The sequence below is a fragment of the Amblyomma mixtum genome, chromosome 2 (genome assembly GCF_055824585.1).
Source record: "Amblyomma mixtum isolate Tamu chromosome 2, ASM5582458v1, whole genome shotgun sequence".
In the NCBI taxonomy this organism is placed as follows: Eukaryota; Metazoa; Arthropoda; class Arachnida; order Ixodida; family Ixodidae; genus Amblyomma; species Amblyomma mixtum.
Window position 1 is genome coordinate 314,114,062 of NC_143013.1, and position 23,902 is coordinate 314,137,963.

At 50.2% G+C, this 23,902-nt stretch overlaps 1 protein-coding gene across 1 annotated transcript in view; it reads right to left on the reverse strand.

Moving 5' to 3' along the window:
* Positions 1 to 2,462: 2,462 nt before the first annotated feature.
* The window catches only part of LOC149365020 (uncharacterized), a 45,056-nt gene continuing 23,616 nt past the window's right edge, over positions 2,463 to 23,902 (reverse strand). Inside the window, exons 6-8 of the mRNA XM_089575096.1 lie at positions 9,847 to 9,902; positions 8,195 to 8,307; positions 2,463 to 3,198 (exon numbers count right to left, since the gene is read on the reverse strand). Coding sequence (XP_089431222.1) covers positions 2,962 to 3,198; positions 8,195 to 8,307; positions 9,847 to 9,902 — 406 coding nt within the window. The 3' untranslated portion in view covers positions 2,463 to 2,961. The remainder of the gene's footprint in view (positions 3,199 to 8,194; positions 8,308 to 9,846; positions 9,903 to 23,902) is intronic.

Here is a 23,902-nt window from a genome sequence, read left to right on the forward strand (position 1 = left end):
TACCACGTTCGCCCCTGAGGAAGGAAGGCGGGGTGTCTGGTAGTATTCTGGAAACGGCCTTCTGAAAAATGTTCTGCCGTGCGACAAATGTCTGCATTATGGTACATATAAACATATACTCGGCGGAGAAAGCAACATAGAGAACCTTCAGTGAAATGCCTGCCACAGAACACAGCATGGATAAGCTGACCCGGCACAGCGCCGGCAAATTTTTCTGTATGTCTGGTGCGATCAGATTCTTTATGGGCACTTAAGCACAAGTATCGAACTGCTTATTACTTTCGGATCACTTCACCTTGGGCTGCGACCACAGTGGGAGCAAATCTGAACACTACATCTCCCAACAAGCGCGCTTTGAAAACAAATTCACCAAACGTTCCTGCATCGAGTGCTTCGTACCACTCTTTAACAGTGACAACAGCCGTGCTTCTAGACGAGGCAGCAGGGAGTCAGGAACGCTGAAAACAAAGCACAGAGAAAAGGGCATCCAGCCATGCCAGCATTCGTGCGGAGTGGCTACCTCAGCGGTATTATAGAAGCCGATCCGCGGCTAAAGAGGCCAGCGACGAGGGAAATAATTACGAAGCCGCAGCTCCCTCCATGGCTCTGCGCGGAACGGGCAGAGGCAGATCGGTTCGAATCAGTCTATGATACGTACCATCAAGATGTGTAGGCGCAGCGCCATCGCGTACCGCTCGAGGCCCGGGAGAATAATCCACCGGTATGCGCTAGTTTATTTATTTATTTCATAACTTACTTGTTGTTACTTACCTTAAAGGGCCTGTGCCCACCCCAGCGCAGCAGACACTCTCTACCTCTCTTTGAGCGAGCCTCCTCTCCTTCCATTACCTCCTCGAAATTCTTCTCTCCCGCTCCTCGTCGAGTAGGCTCGGCAAGGCAAAATCACCCCTTCGTTCTCCGGTGTAAGCCGGAGGCGTGGTGTCTGTGGAGTGCGTCACAGGGCGACGTCATGGCCCCGCCTTCAATAGAATTCTTTTCTTGGTTTTTGCATTTTCTCCGCACACTGAACGATCGAGAGGCGCGATCGGCTCGACCACCTAGACTTGTTAGCGAGCGCATCCTTTCATACATCTGTTTGTCATTCCCAGTTAACGAGCCACCTTTTCATTTTCTTTTAGGCCTCCCCACCGTTTCCCGAGCGGAGGGGCGGAAGTCGGTTGTGTTCGAAACACACGGCGAAGCGCGGACCCGGCAACCGCCCGTTTGCATTTCTCCATGCGTGTTTGTGTTCTGTGTGTTTGTGTCTTTTCTCCGCTCCAAAGCATATGTCATTCATTGGAGTCAAGACGTACGCAAGATGCACGAAAGATAAGGGGTGTGTGTGCGGAGCGGTCATGTGGGCGAGCGAGGGAAAGGCTCTGCTGCACTACTAATTAAAACCTTGTTAGAAAAGAAACTGAGAAGGGAGCGCGCACGCAGAGCGTCTCGTGACGTGATCACGCCGGGGGGGGGGGGGGGGGGGGGGCAACCAACTCCCTCAGTTTTACTATTTTTTTACTTTTTATGGCTAGGGTTCAAGGCTGTCGCCGCACGCTCCCTCCGCAGTTTTTTTTTTTTTTTGTTCCTTCATGCGGGTTTGTAGGCATGAGCCAGAACAGAAGGCGCTGCGGAAAGCCTTGTGCAGACGACGCGACGCCAAGGCTACGCCCAACCTTCTCCCGTCAGTCAGAACGATGCACCAATGGAGTGCCTTTAGCGAAAGTAGCCCCCCTTGACGTCAGCGGGGTGCAGAGTAGTGGGCCGGGCCCGTTTTTGAAGGAAGGAAAGAACGAACGGGCTTTGATTTGAATTTTCGCAGCTTTTCGGGGCGCGCATGGCTCTAATATTTTGCAGAGGTTATCTTCGATGCCTCATCTATGCAGTGGGCTTGTTTTTCAAAAATGTCCGGACCCTGGTCAGTGGCCCTTTAAGAGAAGGGATAAAGGAGGGCATGAGAGAAGAAAAGAAGAAGGAGGTGCCCTAGTGGATGTATCCGGAATAATTTCGACCACCTGGGGATCTTTAACGTGCACTTACATCGCACAGTGCACGAGCTTCTTTTGCGTTTCGAGCCACCGCGGTCGGGTTCGAACCCGGGTACTCCGGCTCAGTAGACGAGCGCCTAACCATTGTGCCACTGCGGCGGGTAGGCGAGGCCAGAACAGGAACTTTCAATAAGCACACTGTCTAACTTGAGCGCTGCTTAGGTTATTCAGCGAATCTTGCACAAAGAACCCCAGGTGGTCGAAATTTTCGGAGCCCTCCACTCCGGCGTCTCTCATAGCCTTAGTCGCTTTGGGACGTTAAACCCCATAAAACCAAACCAAACCGAATCTTGCACAAAAGGGTACCATGAAGGGCACAAAATGCTTTGTGTCTATATCGCTAGCAGGGGCGAACCACAAGTTGGTGGAAACTACAAGCAGGCAGAACACAAACAGTCACAAAGGTGCAAATCGAACTGAAGATGTTTGAATGCAAAATTTATTAAAACCTACATAATCCAGTACCGCAAATTAAGATTTCAGTGCCCAGCACAGAATTGTTTCGCTTCGATTACATACAGATTAGTACAATGCCAGCACAAATATTGTGTCACTTTAAATGCGACACTGTTCAGAAAAAATTTCTGCACATAGAGTTATTCTTAGCCTAGCACTGAATCGGATACGAACTTGTGAAGTTTGTTACGAAGGCTGCTTGATGAGAGGTCGTCAGGACAGAGGAGGAAGGTGAGCTGTGTAAGGAGGCGCGTTTAAGTAGGGCGATTTTTTTTCTAGAGGTGCACAGCGGCATGTGTTGTCTCACCGGCGAATTGGACCAAGGCACTTTCGAAGGCTTCGACAGCACTTTGGTGACAAACGCGACAGCGTCTAGCGTCCGACTGCATGTCCTTCTTGTTGCACGTAAAACCAAGGCTGAAAAAAAAACATCGTCCAGCGACGCGACCACGGGGTCGCTTCACCAGTCGTTCTCCTGTCGCGTCTGCACTTCGGTCCACATCAGCTGAGCCGCGTAACTGCCCACCAGCAGCAGCGCCTGCATGGGCCTGGTCCAAGACGGCGCGTAGGGCAGCCGGCAGCCGTTGAGGAGGCGCCACAACGCCTGCGTGTACGCCAACAGGTTCACTCCGGTCACGACGGCGCGCCTCAGCACGGACGAGACGCCTTCGTCATCCTGCGCACCCTTGGCGGCACCCTGCGTCAGAATGAGGAAGCACGCAGAAAAACACATCAATATCCGCGGTTAAGGGCTTCCCGTTCAAAGAACGGAACAACTGCGCTTAATATCTACCGGAATGGAGCCGTATTAGGCTGCCGATAAAGCCTAAAATTTTCCTCTTCTGTCGTATGGTTGCGTTCCGGTCGGTGTTTAAGGGTTTAAAATAAAACAAACAAAAATCCCGAGCGTGGTAGCACCCGCCACCACCCCATTTCAAAGAGGGTGCTCCTACTATCCATACATCGTGAAGCTTTGCTTCGAAGTCGCGCAGTTTCGGTCGGGCAGGTGTTGATCGCGGACCGCTTGTTAGAAAGCTACCGGGCTAAGCATATGAGGGAGTTCGTTGTAGAGGACGCCCCGGATTAATTTAGACCACGCGGGGGCGGGGTTCGTTAACGTGCGCCGACATCGCACGTACAGCACACGGGCATTTTTTGTATTTCGCATCTAAACGGGGCAGCCGCGGCCTGGATCGAACCCGCGACCTTGGGATCAGCAGCCGAATGGCAAAGCCACTGAGACACCATGGCATTACTAAGATAACCAGGACAGCTTGCAAATGGTCAGGGGAGGCTGAATTGATGAACAATTAGAAGTGGGAATGACGTTCCTTTGGTGTGCGTAGGGAAAATTTCTCAGTAGAGCATGAGTTAAAGCAAACAGACAATTACACTTAGGCTGACATTACCTAATTCTTACTCTGTCCAATTTCCAACGTTGCTTCAGTTCCAAGTCAACGCTCCGTTGATGAACGTCATCTCTACGGGTCCCAGTGAGACGTAATTCAATAGCATCACTATATGGGCGTTAATTACATCGAAGCAGTAAAACAAGAAGAAAAAAAAACACTAGGAAAAGTCATCCAGCCCTCCTTCCCCAAACAATCCTACTGCTGCGAATTTTTCGTATCTATAGTTTAGCTGCGACCACACACTTCGCCTCTCTAACTGCACTGCCGATATACGTAAGCCAAGAAGGAAAAAAAAATCAAACAAATAAAACAAACAGCGAGGAAAGGCAGGCAGCACGAGAGCAATGAAGGTAAAGAAAAAGAGGAAAAGAGGATGGCGCGCTACAGAGTCCTCGAAAAGTGGCGGAGCGCACTTGGGCGGCAGTACGCCAAGATAAGTCACGGCGGCCGCTACCCGCATAGAACACGCTGTACACGACACAAAGCGACAGGTGGCGCAGCCGTCGCAGGCGCAGCAACGGTGCAGCACTAGCGACAGCCGCACCGACCTCTCGAACACGGCCTCGAGCTCGGCCAGACAGTGAAGCCGTACGTGAGAGCGACGCAATCGCCGACCGGTGCTCTGTCACGATCACACTATATCGGGCGCGAAGCCCAATATACACACACTTGCATGGTGTGAACAGTGCAGTCTCGTCCGGACGATGCAGCGGTACAATAATGACCGGAACTTTATGGCAAAGGCCCAGAAGGGAAGGGGCCCCCGCGAGAGCTCACTGGAATTTGAAATTTACTGCAGGACATAAGCCCTCCTTCCATCCCTCACAGCGTAGAAACAGGCCAAAAGTAACAACAAAACAGTCATAGGCAGGGCTGTACGAACCGATAATGCGACTGTACGAAGAAATGCCGCTCTAAAAGAAACACATAAATGCTCAAACTACGATCAAACGCACAACAGAGGAATAAAACCACTCTAAATAAATAGGTTTCAAAACGCAATGACTGCGCGGACGGAGAAGATTGTGCAGTGCAACTGCTTTTAAAGAAACTTTCACTCCTCGGCGCCCACAAAAGTAAATAAGAGGAGCACGGCTTACTTGCTCTACTTTCTTTTTGTTCCGCCACAAGCGCAGAACGTAACGGCCATAGAAGACTCATTCAAGTTGGCCTGTATCGATAGGGTACCACGTTCTAATCGCAAAGAGAGCACTCTAAACGAAAACCGAGTTGTCATAAGCTAGGAAAGGTCGAAAAAAAAATCGAAATACAGCTGTCGCCTCCACCGGCCTATTTCGCAGGTAAAATGTGTGCGCCGACAACGAATTTTTTGCGCGGGTCCCAGAGGCTACACACTGAAGTTCTATCTAATGTAGCTTGAATGGTGCAGTTCTTCTACAGGAGACGACAATCCCATCAGACACGCCCGCTGCCCTTCCCAGTGCTCCACAGACCACAAAGTGGCGGCCGCTGTGACGTCAGTGAATGCTCCCTATAGACAAGCATCAGGCCATGACGTCACGGAGAAGCGGCGGCGCTGGCGTCAGCAATGAATTGCGTTTTCTATAGGCAAAAGGCGGGACCGTCCGCGTGGGGTGTGCCACGCTTGCGTGTTTTTGGACATAATTCGCGGCATGCCGCTAAATTGTGGTGCGGTTGGCTGAGCCGCAAGGCAGACGAAAGGAAGCGGCATAAGTTTCCACAAGTTTATTGCAGTCAAATAGGGACAAAGTGACGGGCAGCGGCCGAGGAGCGGCACAAGTTCGGCGACGGATAGGCTTCGCGGCTATAGCATTGCAGTTCCGCATCGAAATGTGATTAGTTAGTTTGCTTCCCTTCATCCGCACGGCTGCCCTTCGGTCACGTGGCGAACAGTACAAGAACTCAAAACTATGAGAGCATATATTTGACACCTCACACTCGGGTCCCCCGTCACCACCTTGCAACCCTTCCTGTCACTGTTGCTGTTGCATACTGAATTCAGGAAATTCCTTGTTATCCATCGCCCCTTTGTGCCCATGCAGCTAGACCAGCCTAGTGATCGTCCTCACTCCCATGGAGACTGCATGAACTACAAGAGTTCCTATTTATAACCGCCATCGGGAAGAAAGCGACAGTGTAGTCGGTATTCTAGCCGCAGTCGCCGATTACACGTCTACACAGACGACTCAGTTAATTCCACCAGTTCTGCAGGATCTGTGGTCATCCCAGCAAGGCCCATCTTGATCGAGATGAAAACAGCGTACCGCACTTTGCCGACCGGTGCGGAACTCGCTCCCCTCCGAGCTGCTATTGAGTTCATCAGTCAAGAAAACACACAGGAATGGGCCGTTAATTTTATAATTATTATAATTATTCTAAAGCACCTCTCCAAAGCCGGCAAGCTGCACTATATCACGGATCGCACAAACAGCTCGTCTAAGGAACGCGTGCAGTTTATCGCGGCGCAATCATCACAGGTAACGACATATTTTCCCAGTGGCAACATAATGAAACTTCAGCATCACAGGGCACCACCACGCAGATGAAGCCGCCCGCTCTGCCCGCAGTGACGGTCTTCGTGTATCTATCCCTGCACCAGGAGTTGTCGCCGTGGGTAGGCTCCGCGCGCTTTGGTGTGGGCTCACGTTTGCCGTATGGAACTCGGGCCCAATTTTTCAGCCATCGCCATCGCCCTGCACTACATGTTTGTATCCCCCCTTTTCTACTATAACGTGAAGCAACTTTGCTTTGCCGTATATGGCTCGGTGTTGATTTTAGGCAGCGGTGCTCAATCCGGATTGACATGGTCGACAGCCCTGGCTGTGACGCATGTGGCTGTGAAGACACAATACAATAGCATTGGTATGCTATTATACTGTGATCACTTTTGCCAATTAATATTATGATGTACCTTTGCACTTGGTATTGTCCTGCTTGTATTGCTGTCGCCAGTAAACGCTACTAATTTATCCATTTTAATAGATCAGGCCCCGTTACAGTAGCCATATTCGGGACCTCTTTCTGTACTGGAATACCTACGGATATTGATATTGTTTTGAAATAACCTACCAACTTCAAACATCTGCTTTGTGAATAACTAATGTTTAGAACAGAAAGACAAAACTTAGGGGCGATCAATTGGATTGATGCGCAGGATATGCGATAGCATTCTTCTGTCACTCGCCAATCTAATCCAATTACGTGTCCACAGCCTTGCGCTCCCCAATCTATTCCAATTCCGACTACACAACTACGAAAAATATGAGTCTCATTGACAGATCGCGGCGATCCCTCATACCGCTACTGGCGCAGTGGCGTATCGGTTAAGCGTTGCGCCAGTATACCGGCAGCTGTTTCAAACAGTCACTCGTGGGGCCTTGTAGACAAAGCTTGCTCTTCCCAAGCAATTCGGGGAAGAATAGCTTCCCGCAAGCCTCATTTTTGCGTAGATAGTTCTTGGGGAGGCTGCCTATTTTCCAAGTACGCTTGCTGACGTCAGAGCCATTTTCTTCTCAGTCATTTCCATTTTTGCTGAGTAATTCTTCGTCCGGCGTCTCCCTCCTCTCCCATACAAGTGGAGAGGGGGAGGGGAAGAGAGGAAGACAATTACCAGATGGGAAGTGAAGAGAGGAGAATCCCCAAAACACCATCTGCCACGGCTGGCAGGTGGAGGCCGCCGGACAGTGTTCGCCACTTTGCAGTGCTCTCGACCATCCCGGTCCTCGCACTCTGACGAGGGTAAAATCTTCGGACTGCAGTCACAGCGCTGTCAAGCTTCAAAAAAAAAAAAACACTAAGCAAACTTCAGATTCTCAAGGGCCTCGTGCTTGCGCGGCACATTCAGACTTTGCAGCATGCATGTCCTTACCTTGTCTCCTTGATCTCCATTCCATCCCTCTTTTTCCTTTTCGCATCCCCTTTTCCGCAGTGCAGGGTAGCCCGCAGGAACACCCTTCCGGTTAAACTCTACCTTCGCCTTTCTCTCTGTCTCTCTCATGTCGTCATAATTCTAGACCGTATGCGTGGCAAAGCATAGCACACACTGCGTACAATTAACAGAGTACAATGCATAGCGTACACTGCGTACATGGCTGCCTAGGTAGGACGGTAAGTTACCAACGTTGTCCAGGGGAGGGTACCAAGATACAGAAGAGGAACGAAGTAGTATGCGAAGAAGCTGAAGGTACACCAAGCCAACACAGGGACGGCAATGTATATCTGCAGCTCTCCTCGTTTCGCGTCTCTGTATGCGTAGTCTTTTTTTCTGCAGGGCGCTTTGCCAGCTTGTCTCGCACTCACCTGCGGCAGAAGCAGCCAGAAGAGGGTGGGAGCGACCAGAATCACTCGCGACAGCACGCTGGCCCAGAACACGGGGCTGGCGAGCGAGGTCAGCGCCCGAAAGGTGCCCGAAGCTGCGCCAGAACCGAGCACGAGAAGAATGGTCCAGCGCGTTCACACTGCCAACAACGTGACGGCCACACAGCCCGTGAAAAACCGGAGGCGCGTCCACGTAATGCGGCACAGGTTGTAGCATAAGCTAGCTGTTAAAGGGGTTATGTATGCGAAAGAAGGCCATGGACACGTTCGAAGAGGTTTAAGAGGGATGAAAACACTCGCGTCCCACGTCGTCAACGCAGTAACAACGAACAAAAAACCTTTCTAAACCCAAAACAATATTTTCAAACGATTTTGAAAGTCGTATTCCCTGAAACACCCGGTATCACAGCCCGCATGAATGCCTCCATGTCTACCTCGTTTCCCGCTGTTTCGTGTCAGCGCTTCTGATAACAGACAGATTTAGCACAACGGAGACGTACTAGCGTAGACGTATACCGGTTTACCAAGCGCCTCCTGCGCACGCGCAGTGTAGGGGCGGGGCAACTGCGCATGCGAAACCAGCGTCCGGTAATCCAGTATACGTCTCCGATAGCACGTCTCCGCTACTCAGACTCTACCACTCCTACAACCTTGTGAACCAAGTAGTGATTAGTTCCTGCTCGGCTGAAACATTGACAATTCTCCGGCCCGCACACCTGCACTAGCCCTGAACGACACATAGCGTCTTCACTTTTCATTTAACGAATGATTAATGGACAACGGCCAGCTAACGAATAGTTAACGAACGTCCTCAGCGCGGTACTCGGTTGAAACGAAGATGCAGGCGCCACAAGACCGCGTGAACAAACGCGCTGAGCAGCCGTGGTCTTCACCGCGGCGTACACGATCGTCGAAAATTTTCCGCGCACAACATGAGTAAGATCAGCATTACACGAATGCAACAGAAAGCTGGAAAGAAATCCTCCATGTTACCTCAGCAGTGCTCCCTCTTACACATCGAGCTCACTGCGAGGCTAGCTCATCCTGCGCTGGAGCGTTTCCTTTCGTAAGTAGTACTGGCTCTCACCTGAGCTGCACGCAGTTATCACTAATCTCTTCAAAGAGAGATGAAACTTAGCATGGCTGAAAAAGCCTGCCCGCCCACTTCAGCGAACCTACGCAACCGCACGGCTTTCAGCCTAAACTTGATGGCCACTTTACTCGTCCGCCATGAGAAGCCCACTGCCTGCGATATTTTCACGAGTCTCAAGAGTCCATGTCATTTATTCTGCCCAAAAATTTTGGAATTGCTAGTTATTACTCGTGTAATGTACTCCAGCTAATCTGACCGCCTTCCGCTTGTCCCCACGCGCAGGATAATGGCTCGTTGATCTTTGCACTACCAGCAGATAGACTTCAACACCACGCTGAAAAAATTCAACAGTGCTGATAACGACGACGCTACTGGCTTTTTTTTTTTTAGGAAACCCCTCTGTCAGCGTAGCTGTATGGAAAGGCCGCAAATGCATATAAAGCAAAATAATTAGCACAGCTAAGAGAAGTGAGCGCCTAATACGTAAGCTTACATCAGCACTGACAACACAGTAGCTGGATGTACAACACATCAAACTTACCAGGCGTCAAGTTTGGCAAGTCGTACAGCATCTTTAGAAGCGAATCACTCCAGGGCCTGAAAACAAACAAAATAAGGCATTAACAAAGACGATTAAAAGGCAAAACGATGTGGCCTCTATGGCTAGCCTACAAATTTGCCCCAACAAAAGCCATGGATGCATTAACGAACACCTCATTTTCCTACCCTTGTCTGCTCAAAAGCTTAACAAGGGCCTAGATTCTGGCAGTCTTGGTGTCATGGGTAATAAACACGGTTCTCGCACAGCTTCCGCCATCACCGTTCAATCGCGTTTCACGTGGCACTCGCGGTTATACAGAACGTTGGACATCCGCTGCAGCCACCGCCTAAGCTCAGTGGGTAAAGCACCGTACACGGCATACGGAGGTCGCGGGTTCGGGTCCCACCGGCGCCAAGTGGTTGTATTTACTTCTACATTCCAATCAATAATCTCTCAGGGAAAAAATTATTACACTACTAATTTGCAATCGGCCAACGCCACAAATCAGAAAAAAATTCCTCTATGCTCTCCTTGGTTTCGGTGACTGTTAGCTTCCTTCATACGTACAGCATAGCAGTCCCTCATTTCTTTAGCAATAGTTGCTTTGTGGACTGGTGGGCGTAGCTGGGAATTGTCCATCAGTGTCTGCATTCGGGAGAGCTGGCCATGACAAGCTACCGTAACTACAGCGCAATTCACGAGACACACTGAGGGAGGGCACATCACACAGGTTTACAATCACAACGTTCTCGCGATGCATGACGCAGCGGCGACTACTATAGCACACAACGAAAGTGATCAAGTTCGCATGCAAAAGGGCCCTTTGTACGTGAATTGAGCGCATAACACGAATTGTTCATACGCAAGACGTGCGCTGCTTAGACTGACAAAGATACAGTTAAATATGACGACACCAACGACCATAAGGTACTACCTGAGGTTGAGGAAAGGGGGTGTGGGGTTCGCCATGTTTCAACTTTCGTCATCTGCTCAACAGGAGTTGTGTACAAAATACCCCTTTTATGTGGCATGTCCTATGTGGGTTAAATTAGACGGTGCCTAAATGAACGTTTCCTAGAGCACAGAAGAAATCGTCGCGCCCTGCAGGGGACAGGGAATTTGCCAATCACTGTCTGAAACACGATTGCAACCCATCCTTTGAAAAGACCGTAATGCTGGCCAGGGCAAAATACAGGGAAAAAAACGTGAGGTCATCGAGGTCTTCCGAATGATTTCTCACATGGAAGTCGCCTACGTAAGTTTCCCACCGGTTGCCCTCACCCGGAGGGAGACTGATATGCAGCGTAAAGGTAAAAAAATTCACATGAGTGTGCTATACTCGTGCGTATGAGCAAGACAGGGCGCATACGGTTACACCGCGAAATTCCCAGCCGAGCTTCACAATCTAAGCAACGCACATCTTGCATATGATCAGCTTCCAACTAGCCCAATCTTAACGCGAACTGCGCTGTAGTTATGGAGGACCGCCACCAGCTCTAGCAAAAAGTTGCCATGATAACCTTTTAGCAGCGATGCTGTTTAAGCCGGAGGTTGTTGCTTTAGTCGTGCGCAGCGGCATGTTCGTCGTGCGCAGCGGTGGCTGCGTTCGCAGTAATGAGGTCACCCACGGACGCCTGATGCCCCTTGTCGGAGTGGATGACAACTAATACAAAAAAAAAAAAAAACAGACACCCTCGGGGGCGTTGCATAACCACGTGGTATAATAAAAGGAGCTGCGCTCCGGCGCCCGACGACAGAGCGATCGTGTCTCCGACGAAGGTAGATGGGGCCGCGGAAACAGAATCTTTCTCCCGAAGAAGAGGAAGCGCGGCGCGAAAGCCGACCTGCCGCTGCTCGAGAACGGATCCCACGGCGATGGACAGATGAAGTTGAAGAGGAGGTCTACAGAGGTGAAGACGCACTGGAGGAAGAATTACGTAGTGTAGACAACCAAGACGACGAATGAACGGTGGTACTGAAATAAACACTTGCACGTACTGATGACTGAGTGTTCGCTGATCTTGGGGGAACCCTTCGGATTTCAGTCAGACACGCTAACCCTGGGCCACTGAAGCATTTATTTTTTCAAATGGTATTTATTAGCGATGCGATGTTTTATGTACATGAGATCTACAAACATTAAAAAGACAGTGGCACATCGACAGACATAAGCAACGAAGCACGAGACAAGAGTCAATTCGGAGTACATGGCAAATACTTTAAAACACGACACATCTAAGCAACAAAGAACTAGAAAAAGGCAATGAACAACACAGCACTACAGTACGAGTGAGTACCACTCCGGTTCATACTCGATCTGGGCGTGCTTTGGTGGCGCACGAGTCCATTGTATACAAGCATATGTGGTAGGTGAAGCACGTTCGTTCGACTTGGCTAAAGGGAGACCTTGTGTGTACGAGGTCTGTTAGAAAAGTATCCGACCTTTTGCCGAAGAAAAAAAAGTGGCATAACTGGAGCTTTGGAAACCAAATCATCTTCAAATTAGGCTCCTTGGGACTCCACATAGTTCTTCCAGTGGTGCTGCCATTGTTGGAAGTATTCCGAAAAGGCCCTTTTCGGAATGGAGTTTAGCTCAGCTGTCGTTGCAGCCATAATGTCCTCTCTTGTCTGAAATCGCGCTCCTTCCAATCGCCTCTCGATTTTGGGAAACAGCCGGAAGTCCCAGGAGGCCATATCAGGAGAGTAAGTAGTCTGTTGAACTACAGCAGTCTGGTTTTTCGCGAAAAAAGTGTGAATATAATGCGAGGAATGTGCAGGAGCATTGTCGTGATGGATGCGCCAATTTTCTGTTGACCTCAACTTTGGCCTCTTGCGCCGCACAGCACCACGCAGGCGACGGAGGACATCCCTGTAGTATTCTTTTGGTCAATGTTTACTTTGTGGGGTGCGTACGCGTGGTGTGCCACACAGAGGGAGTCAAAGAAAGCAGTCAGCATCACTCTGACATTGCTGCGCACTTGGCGGGCCTTCTTTGGTCTTGGTAACGTGGAATGCTGCCATTGTGACGACTGGGATTTGGTTTCCGGGTCGTACCTGTACACCCAAGAGTCGTCACCAGCGATTATGGTGTTGATGAAGTCGGGGTCACTGTTTGTGGAATCCGGCATATCCTGTGAGACTTCAACACGAAACTGCTTTTGCTCCACCGTTAGCAGCTTCGGCGCGAATTTCGCCGCATCTTTCTCCATGGCCAAATTTTCGGTGATAATGGAATGTTCAGAAAAATTGGTGATGTCCACCTCTTCCACAATTTCTCGGATAGTCACACGATGGTCCCGCGTCACCACAGCGTTCACTTCGGCAATGACCTGGTCATTTCGGCATGTTGATGGCCGACCGGAGCGTGGCTCTCTGTGCACCGATGTGCGGCCGTCTTTAAACCAATTGTACCACTGCTTAATCTGTGTCCTGCTCATAGCATTGTCACCGAAAGCCGTCTGAATATTCCGAATGGTTTCCACTTGGCTGTCGTCCAGTTTCTGGCAAAATTTGATGCAGTAGCGCTGCTCCTGTCGCTCCACCATTTTCCTTGCAATAAAAAACCGACGAGAGCACTGCGCACTGCCTCACTCAAACACTGCGTGCCAGTGACTGACGCTATCGGCAGGCGAGAAAAAATTTGTGCATGCGCATGAAGGCTCAAGGTAGCCTGGTGAAAGCGTGCTTGTTTCAAATACATCAGGTGTTCGCAAAAAAAAATAAAGTCGGATACTTTTCTAACAGACCTCGTATTGTGGTGTATCACGTGGTCTAGTATGCTTACTGATGTGTGCTAATCAGTGCGTGCGTAATTAAAAAAGGAGAACAAATTGAACAAGTAGAACTAACCATTAACGCTGTCGCATCACACCCTTCAGGCGGAGCTTAAGTGTCCCCCTATTTTTTTTTCTTCTCTGTATGAAAATTAAAACCAACAGCAACAAGGGAAAAATACATAATGGTATGAGGCTTGCGCAACTGCAGAGATAAAATTTTAAGCGCAACGCTAGCGGCGAAACGAGTCTGGAAACGCTTCAAACGAGCGTCCGCAGTGTACGCAACCGAATTCCGTGAAATCTCGAGGTCCAAGCGACGAAGTTTCGCAAATCGGTCCAAACTAGCAGAACGCTTCACTGCGCATCGGGGAAGAGCACTTGTTGACAGTGCAATACAAAGGGAAGCGCGCGATGGCTAAGAGACAAAAGCTACCGTGCTGACATGGAGCGAAGACTGCAATACAAAAAACAGACTCGAAAGGGGACACTTGTTTGAGTTTCGCTTGTTTTCCCCGTAACATCGAAGCGCTCAGTCGGAAGGCGCCGTTAGGTGCTTCGTCGTTTTTGTTTTTCTAGTGACGACACCTGTTCATAAATCTTGTGGCAAGAACAAAACAAAAATTAGCAGCACAGAAGAAAACTACCTTTTTCAACGGACGATCCACGCTCGAGGCAAGGAATATAATAAATAACCGTCCTCCTTAATTGCCCTCGCGGAAGCATGATAAGAAATCAAAAAAAGAAAAACAATTTGCTTCGCGCTATTCCCCATTTGTATTTTTTTTCTGTTTGGTCGCAAAATGCGCTTCCCTACGCAATGCTGGGACACGTCACCACCACCAGGCTTACTTCTCTCCACTCCCTCACCATCATTTGGGGTTCCTCTAACGAAGCACGGCACAATCGATTACGGCGTATTAAGCATCACAGTACACCCCCCCCCCCCCTCCCCCCTTCCTCCCCATGCTCAACAAAAAACGCAAACGAGGCGGACGAATTGATTTTACGTTTCTAAGTTACACATCCAAGCTCGGGGCCAATGCAGTTGCTCTTTTTTGGTAGCAATCACCGTTTCAATGAAAGTGCAGGTCCAAGTTCCTGCCATCGAAATTATGCTAACGATCAAGGTCGATCAATACGAAGTTATGTCCGGTGCAGAAGCATCCAACGCGTTTCACATATGCACCCGTGCGGCAAATACTAACTCAAATAAAAAAAAAGCACGCATGCAATGAAAACAACGGGACACAAAAGAGCACTCCGATCGAAGCAAATAACTGCTAGCCCGATAGAGCGAGGCAGGGAAAGAAGTCTTCCCCATTACGCCTTCTCAGGGCGCTAACTACTTCGAGGCTTTCACACCGTCGGGGTCCTAATCAGAGCAGCGCGACCGGAAGTGCCTAATACGACCTCGTCCTTCCGCCTCCTCTTCCTCCTCCACAATTTCCGGTGCCGCTCGAGGGGCCATATCACCCGCAAACTGCTGGCCCTTGATCGTTGTGGGATATTTAAATAAAGCGCGCGCAATATTCTCTTCTTTTTTTTCCCTTCAGTTTCCTGCCTCTTGCGCGCGACTGCTTTTGAAGACTCGGTTGCAACACAGGTGCACTCCCCTGGTCGGAAGCCCTTAGGGTGTGCAGCCCAAAACCCCAAGTAGCGAAATGGAATGATAATTTGAAATTGTACGTAGGGCAATGAGTGCAAGGCTCACACTGCCAACTTAAACTACACAGGCAGCGACGGAATGGGCGATAGTGCTGTATGAACTTCGGCGGGTGCGTAGAGGCAATCAACAATCTTCTCTGCCGCTGTCCACGACACGGTGTACACAGATTATCCTTCGCAGCAACGGGGACGTCCTCCAGACGGACGGCCGTTGTCAAAAAGGGCGGTCCTTCAACACTTTCTCCTGCAATCGTCTGCTCACGAGGCTCTGAAAGCGCTTAGGCGCATCCGCAAGTTGACCGTCCGACTAAGTGGACCACCGTGAAATCCTTGCACTCGCTATCTTCCACATCTTCCTGTCCTCCCTCTGTATCCGGTGTCCGTTGCCCCGGCGTGAGCAAGTTTCCATAACAGTTCCAAAGCAGCTTTTGATAAAAAGGTATACAGCTGTAACGCGGGCACTTACGATATCAGCCGAATCCGATCCCGCTTGAAATTCCAAGCGCGCTCCGCATGGAACACTGCTCATTCTTCATCGGCGAGTTGGCCTGTTAAACAACAGGTGGGCTACATGCACAAGTGGTTGTGTAAGTGAAGGAAAACAAATGAGTTTGTAATGAAAGAAAAGTAAGCAATAGCACTCGAAACCTCATACCACCGCTTCGTGCACGTAGGTGCTATCTCTGTTTACTACCCAGGCAGGCGGGCGGCGTTGAGAGCGTGAACACAGTGTCTGAAACCAAGCCGCACTGGATAAATGAAAAACTATTCTAAAATTGTGTAGCCTTTATAGAGTACGTTTTTGCGCTTTAAGACGTTAGCACACCTCGATCACCCTTCAAAAACCGGCTTGGAGTCGAGCTGGATCGGACTTAATCGCGACTGAACCGGCCGCATAGCCACGCCGAATCTGCACTGAGTTCGATCCCAATCGTCTCCACTACGATCGAAGGTGCACGCGTGATAGCGATAATAACGAAAAACGGCCACAATGAGTAGGACGAAAATTCGCAGGGGCACCCACTTCCATTGTGTTGGCCATGCGATAGCATTAGAACTTGGTCCATGCTTTTACCGGAGCTGGCATCACTTCCAGTCCGGTGAATCACTTCTCTCCAACCAATGGGCAAATTTAATGACAAACGCCACATTTTTGTTGCGGACGCAACACTACGCTAGGAGTGAGCTATTTCACGGGGCCCCGGAGAGCCCCAACTGCGCATGCGCGAGGAGCGAGTGATGTCAGAGCAGCGCGGAGCCGCCGCCGACTCGTCCGCTGCGCGGGTGACTCGGAGCACGGCCGGACTGAATCCGCTGCATGCAGCCCGGCCGTGCTCGGAGGTGCCGTCGCCGCTGCGCCAGCAGTGCATTCTGCAGGAGGAGTGACGTCACACGGCGCACAGCTGCGGCGCTGGGGCCGCCGCCTACTCCTCCGCTACGCGGGTGACTCAGAGGTGCCGCCGCCGCTGCGATTGCCGCGCCGTTGCTTCCGCAGTTCTACTCGGGATGGCCATTGGTCAAGCCACAGCCAACTTTTTTTTTTTTCCCCCCGATGAGGTTTCTAATACTACTGCATTAAACAGCTTCACTGGGCATGCGACACGTCAACTACAAAGCTGCAGTCCAAATATAACATTGAAGTCCTTTCTACAAGCTATGTTTCTCTGTTTGTTATAGCACGTGTCCATGCTCGTTCTGGACCTAGCACGCCATAGCAGCAGTATATTCACTCCCCCCTTCCGAAGCTGCCAACAAAGCGTCACTTACGGCAACTTGCCAGAGTAAGACACTTAAGGACGGATAAGCGCAACACGGAAGACGAGATCCTGGAGCCCGATGTGAAAAACTGCGACCACGGTCGACAAAAGTGGCTGTGGCAATGATACACTTATAAGATAACCGCGTGGCGAAGAGACCACACACTGGGGAGTACGTCTGGAATGCAGAGACACGGGCCAGCCGGCGTCGCGGGCGAACAACAGTTGGTGCCTCACCATTCGAATCTCGTTTGAACGCCGCCCCTTGGGCAGAGAAGCGGGAAAGAGAAGGGGAGAGGGTGGGGAGGCAAGAGGGCTCACAGTCCGGGAACAGAGTGAGCCTCGGTCGAGGACGGCAGCTCGACAACAGACACACAGCGCGACGCTCTCAAGAGTCGACAACGCTGCGCGTGAAAGGGCGTCAACGGTACTAAGCTGGGAGACAATGGGGCCGAAAGGCAACCCACAAAACGGCAGCAGCAGCGTCTCTTGCCCTCGCAACGTTACCGAAACGAAGCACGAACAGATGCGGCTTCATCGCCTCCGTATATACCGCGCCCTGCTTCTCTGCAGTCCTCAGTACACGGAAGAGATAAACTCACGGGGAAGAGCCGTAAAGATGGGGAAGGTTCAAAGACCCGAAACAGGCACAGGAAGAAAAAGGCACAGGAAGTCGGGAGAACGTCGGTGCTTTTTATGCTCTTGGCCGTGTATATGCGACGCTGGCGGGTAAGTACGGGCGCTATCCGGCGGGCCTGTGCGTGGAAAAGAATACATGCATCCGCAAGGTTCGCGCGCAGGCTAGACGGCATCATAGGGCTTGCCAATCGCGTCAAAATACAGGCAGCCCGAGCAAAGCGCGTATGTACGTCCGCAAACTCGAACCCAGATACGATTGTATTATGCGGCTTCCCCGGGAAAAAAAGAGGCCAACACAAGCAACGCATACACACATACATACAAAATAGGAGAACGGAAAGCCCCAATGGACTGGTAACACGGCTACCGTAAGAATAGGGAAGGGACCGGCGAGGCTCCTCGAAGCAGGAGGAGACAGGCACGGCGGAAAAAAAAAAAAGAGGAGAAAATATCGGGGGAAACGACAAAGTCATCACGATCATTTCGATCGACGAAGACATCATCGACCGCTTCGCGTAGGGAATCGGCCGGGGACAACCTCAGCTCCTTCGCTTCGCCTTCCCGGGAGGTGAGCGGCCCAGAAATGCGCGAAGTTCTCTTTTGGGGCAAGACTGCCTCTCTCTCTCTTTGAGGCTTATCGGGAAGCGTTCGTAGGTCTTGTTCTGCCCTTCCTCCTCAGCCCCAGCAGGTGAAGCAGTAAGAAATAACAAACGACGGGTGGGCGGTGGAGAGAGGATCGGGGCGGTAGGTACTGGTAGAAATTGTAGAGGGAAGCGCGAAGAACAGCCAGCATCACGGGAAGGAACAGAGGAGGACGGACGGGCGGGCGGTCCGGCCCGGTCGAGCACGGAGTCAAAATGACACGCTGCCGACTTCAAAAATACGACGGATTAAAAATGATGGACAACGCTCTCACAGTCACCCGGCACCCAAGCTTCTGGCACCGCCGAACGGTGGGAGAGAGAATGAGGGGCCAGAAAAGCTGGCGCCTGCAAAAGGTTGCGCAAAATACAAAAAGAAAGAAAGATAATACTGCCGCGCTTGCTGGAAGCACTAGTTGGCGGCACTCGAATCAGAGTGAATCGACAGCGGGACTACGATGCCGCACCGGAATCGACAGACGAGAGAAAGATGACGCCGGGGGAACATTTTCAAGGCACGCCGACGATGGGGAGAGTGTGTAAAGAAGGGAGACAGATAACGCTCCCACTCATCGTTTACTTACTGCTTTCGTTTCTCGCTACTCTTCCGTAATCTTATTGCTATACGTCACAGTTATTCTCCCAGCTACAGAGACGACAGGAAAATGAGAGCTGTGGGGGTTGTTCGGGTAGTCCTACAAATTTTAGCTAAAGCTCAGCGCCGCTGTGACGCAGTAACGACGACCAGTTCGGTTGTCAAAGCAAAATGCGCTCGTGGCAGCCATCGCTATCCACCCTCCATAGTTTCGTTGGCAGACAAAGTTGGTATTTAAGCAACAATAAAAAAATGCGAAAGTGTCAAGGGATGGAGCCCCATATGTAGCTACATAAATTCGGCAGGACACAGCACTCCCATTCCAGCAGTTTTATACGGCGCGCAGAGCTTTTCCGCTAACATTTGTATCGTCGTGGAGAGTATCAGGCAACCAGCTTATTCCCTACTGCCTCGGCCGGTGTGTTCAATTTCCTACCGGCATCATCTATCGCATATCCAGCACTCACTGGCTAAGTGATATTTTGATCAGATCTCCAAACAACGGTCACGCCATACCATCGACGGCAATTTTCAAGCCCCTTTGACATAGAGCTCACGATGCCAAATCATGGCTGCGGCGACCGTGTTTCTAAGGCGGTGATGTGTAAAAGGCGTGTGCTGTGTAATATCAGTGCACGTTACAGAACCTCAGATGGTCGAAATTAAAACAGAGCCCTCACCACAGTGACTCCTTCTCTCTACCTTTTTACGCCACCTCCCCTACCTCACGGCGCGGTTTAGGTGTCCACCGAGAAGTGAGATAGCTCCTGCGCATTTCCTGTCCACCTAAAGCATTTATTTGAATTTGCAATTTGACACCGAGCAGCCCGGAAAGCGGGTTTTGCCGCACTATCACCGTCAATGTGGCGGAGCACCGCTCCGTGTTAGTCCGCGAGATGGCAGAGCTGCCGTCGTGTTTTGAAAATGATAAAAAGATATCAAAGCAGCCTTATTCTTCGATATCTAGGCTCACCATTTTCCCTTTTGCTTTGTGTACGCTTTCACTGCTTGCTAAAGAAAAACAAATCGCCCACTCGTCGCTCTCCACGGGGCGAAATATGGCATGATATGGAGTTAAGGACGCCCTATGGTGGAGAGCTACGGATTTCGGTCACTTGGGTTCGATCACTTGGTCATGCACTAACATCGCGCAGCTCATGGGGGTGTTTGCATTTCGCCTTCGCCAAAATGCGGTCGCTGCCGCCGGGACTCGGGCCCGCGACCTTGGGATCACCAGCCGAACACCAAAGCCATTTAGCCACACCGCGGCTGGTCAAATTATTTTTTTATCGAAAGGAAGCGCTAACCACACAGCTTCGTAATGTGACCACACGTACCGCAGTCTAAGCGGCCGGCAGGCGAACATAGAAATGATATATTCTTATTCGTCCCAAGGCGATTAATCTTGGAGGCCGAATAGCAAAACAAATCAAAGACGACAAAGTAAAGACGGGAAAGGCGCCAACTTTTTTTTTCCTCGACAAAGACCATCGCATATACCTGCCGTTCAGTTTCTGCTTATTACCTTCATACTCAGAGCTTATTTAATGATACCAGTTTCACAACTCCCTATAAGGCTTAGGTACTGAAATCCTGCGGTCTGACTGAACTAGATCTCAGAGGTTAACCGACTGTCAGGCCACTCGCGGCGTCCAGGAAAAACTGCTCAGCCTGACTCAAACGAACAAAAAAAGAACAGTAGAGAAATAAAACTTGCACGGCGCCACCAGTAGCTGACAGCCCTACTGATAGGCAGCGTTGCATAACACAGAGCCTGCTTTCGATGCGGAGTTTCGCAACCACTTTGATCAAAGAGCCATGCTCAATGATTTAGCATGACGTCACAGTCGTCAATCCAACTACACTGTATCCTCTATCTCAACATAAAGAAAGAACTGACTGTGGAGCGACAAGTTGGTTAGGTGACATTTATCAAGAATAAAGTCGTAAGTCAGCGCTTGTCCTATCTGCTCGTTCCTCCAGCCTATCGTCGTTAGGTCTTTTCTCTCTCTTTTTTTTGCGCTTCTGTGATCCCGAAGAAATACTGAATCACCAACTAGAACAAACTTCGATAACTTTTACGACGAACCACGCGTTATACACGAACAAGTGGCCCCTCGTGCTGTGCCGCCAGGCGACGGCAACGAAAAACAAGGGCTGTAGCGGCAGTTAAAACAGGAAGAAAAGCAGGAGATGAAGCCGCAGAAACATGCCCGCGCAGCAAAAGGTGAGCGCAAATTCGATTTCCATCCGCGACGCAGCCAGCCGGTCAAGAAGGGAAAAGCTCCGCGGGAGATAATTCCAGCGTCTGCGCAGGGCTTCCGAGCGACGACGGCGGGGGAAGGAAAAGAGGCTCCCCACTCCCCGCGCCCAGCCAGTCACGACGCCTGCACTGATCAGGTATCACAGTTCAGAGCGGATATACGCATAGTCTACTGATCGACAGTGAAGAACAAGGCGGCACGCCGAGTGCAAACAAGGTATAAGGTAAAGATCACCGAATTCCGTAATGACGATGCCACAGAGGAAAATCTGACGCTGCAGTATGAAGGAGCGGCCACCATGGTACACTTTATCCAGATTTGGAATGGTGGATTCTAGTATTTGAACTTAAATTTTCGTTCAAATAAACGCGATGTACGCCCAAGCAAGAATTGAGGGGAAAAATAACGGAGGGTACTAAGGCTACTTACGTGCTGTGAACGCGAAAACATTTGTGTCTCACCGTGGGCTACTAGTTAGCTATACCTGTTTACTAGTCCGTACTAGTTGGTAACTAGTCCTGTCTCAAAGGCCTTTAGGGTAAATGCTTGTAGGTCGGAGGCCTTCAAGGTGAAGGCCTTTAGTTTCAAGACATTTAAGGTAATGGCCTTTAAGTTGAAGGCCTTTATGTCAAACGCGCTTACATGAAAGGCCTTCACCCTACAGGCCACTGACCTAAAGGCCACTGGGTGTCTATGTATGCATTGAGTCCTGCATTCACTCTCTGAACTTGTAACCTCACGTCACCACCCTGCTTTTGAGCCACAATCTTTGACCATGGTGGCGTCCGTGGAGCTTTCGGACCATTTCGTCTGGACAACAAAGCCGGGTTTCATTGCCGTTGAGTCATATAATGCTTCCGCATTAAAATACGCGTTAGACCGGTTGAAAATACCCATCGCCTCAGCACGTTCCGCAGAGCAGTGCAAGAAACGCAAGGGACGCAATATTTACGGCATTAAACGGCCGTTTAATGAGAAAACAACAAGAGAAGCCGTTCAAGATAACAGAAATGATGCAAGTGCCGGACAACTAGCCAAGCGTAGAAAGTTGGGCTAGTTGGTTGCTAGTACTATTGTGAGACATTCCAGCGGCTAGAAAGACAGGGACGAAGGTAGACGAGACAGGACGAACGCCAGACCCGGCGTTCGTCCTGTCTCGTTTACCTTCGTCCCTGTTTTTCTAGGCGCTGGAATGTCTCACAATAGAACTAGCCAAGAATTATTCGATTATACAAAATAGAGTTTGGGCAGATATGCCTCAATAAGCCAGTACAAACTTTTTAGAGTAGATGCCAGAAAATATCTATTCAGTGCATAGATATTATCAGAGCGGCTTCAAACACGGTAATGAGTTCCTACTAACCTCATTAGGGTCATACGGTTAGCACATTAACTACTAATTCACTTAATTCAGACTGCGCACACTATATTTTTTTACCTTGCTAGCAAAGATTAGACAAGACTCTGCTCAAGCAAACTACGCAACAGCACCCTTGACAAGCTGACACAGTTAAGTATGGCCTAGGCTTAGCGATACAGCCTACTGTCCTTTAGGTAAAACAGTAAATTTTGAAATCACTGTGTAAGTAAAAGTACATATTCAGACAACGCAGTTACAGTTGCCTAGAGGCAGACCATAAGGCAGATAAATACGTGATCAAGAGTTTGCCGCCTTCTTGCTCCCGTTCAGAACCATTAGACATTCAGCGCAGAAAATACATAAAAATAAAAATACAGGCTTAGTGGTTTGCATTGTACCGTAGTGTTTCATACGGAACATATATCTGCCGTTAAACAAATACAGAAAAAAAATAGGAAAAACTGTTTACGCCAGGAGTTAGAGTACGTACACAGTTATGTAATTTTTTTTTAAAAAAAGAAAAGCTTTCAATGACTTGCTTTCTTGAATAATGTTCGCGGACTGTGCTGCCTCCACCTTGCACCGTCGGGAAGGTTCAACGCACTAGGGGACTACGGAGCGCAAAATACAACAAAATCGCTTAGAAGACAATCAACTATGCCGAACAATTTCCCCAAGTTAACTCTCTTAAGAGGCAGTTTCTTCCCACCATTTTCCGGGAAGGATGTCGCGAGCAAGTGAAGACGCTAGCAGGCACTTTCATGTTCCTGGTGTTGAAAACAAGCCTGCAGTAGCACGGCACGGAAAGAGCAAAGTGATCTTTTTTTTTTTTTTTTTGCTCAGCGAACAGAGTGCACATAAGTAGAAGAAATGCTCAGTGTAAAGATGGGAAGGCAGTGGGCGCCCCTCGAATCAATTTCCCTCAATCGACACGCACTTCACTGCCATATGATGACCGCTTGCCTTCCTTTGTTCGGGGAAGCATTCGCGGTCCTCCTTTGCGCGGTTGTAATCAAGAGAAAAATCCCGACCAGCCCTGCTTCTGCCGCCGCATGCGACGGGCCTGTTTATGCCGCCCCTCGACCGACGCGACGCGCCGCGGAGGAGGCGGCAACGGCGTCTGCTGCGCCTGACGCCTCCAAATGATGCCCCGGGCAAGCAGCAGTCCACCGGCGGTGACGTCATGCGCCAATCACCGATATCCGGTGTCGCTGTCCGCATTTCGTCGTGCTCCGCTGCTGCCCCCGAGGGACGATCACGTCGAGGCACCAGAGGCCAAGACACGGCGGTATACGCTCCCCATACAGGGCGGAGATTCACCGGGGCACCCTCTCATACCGCTATCCGGGGATGCCTGAA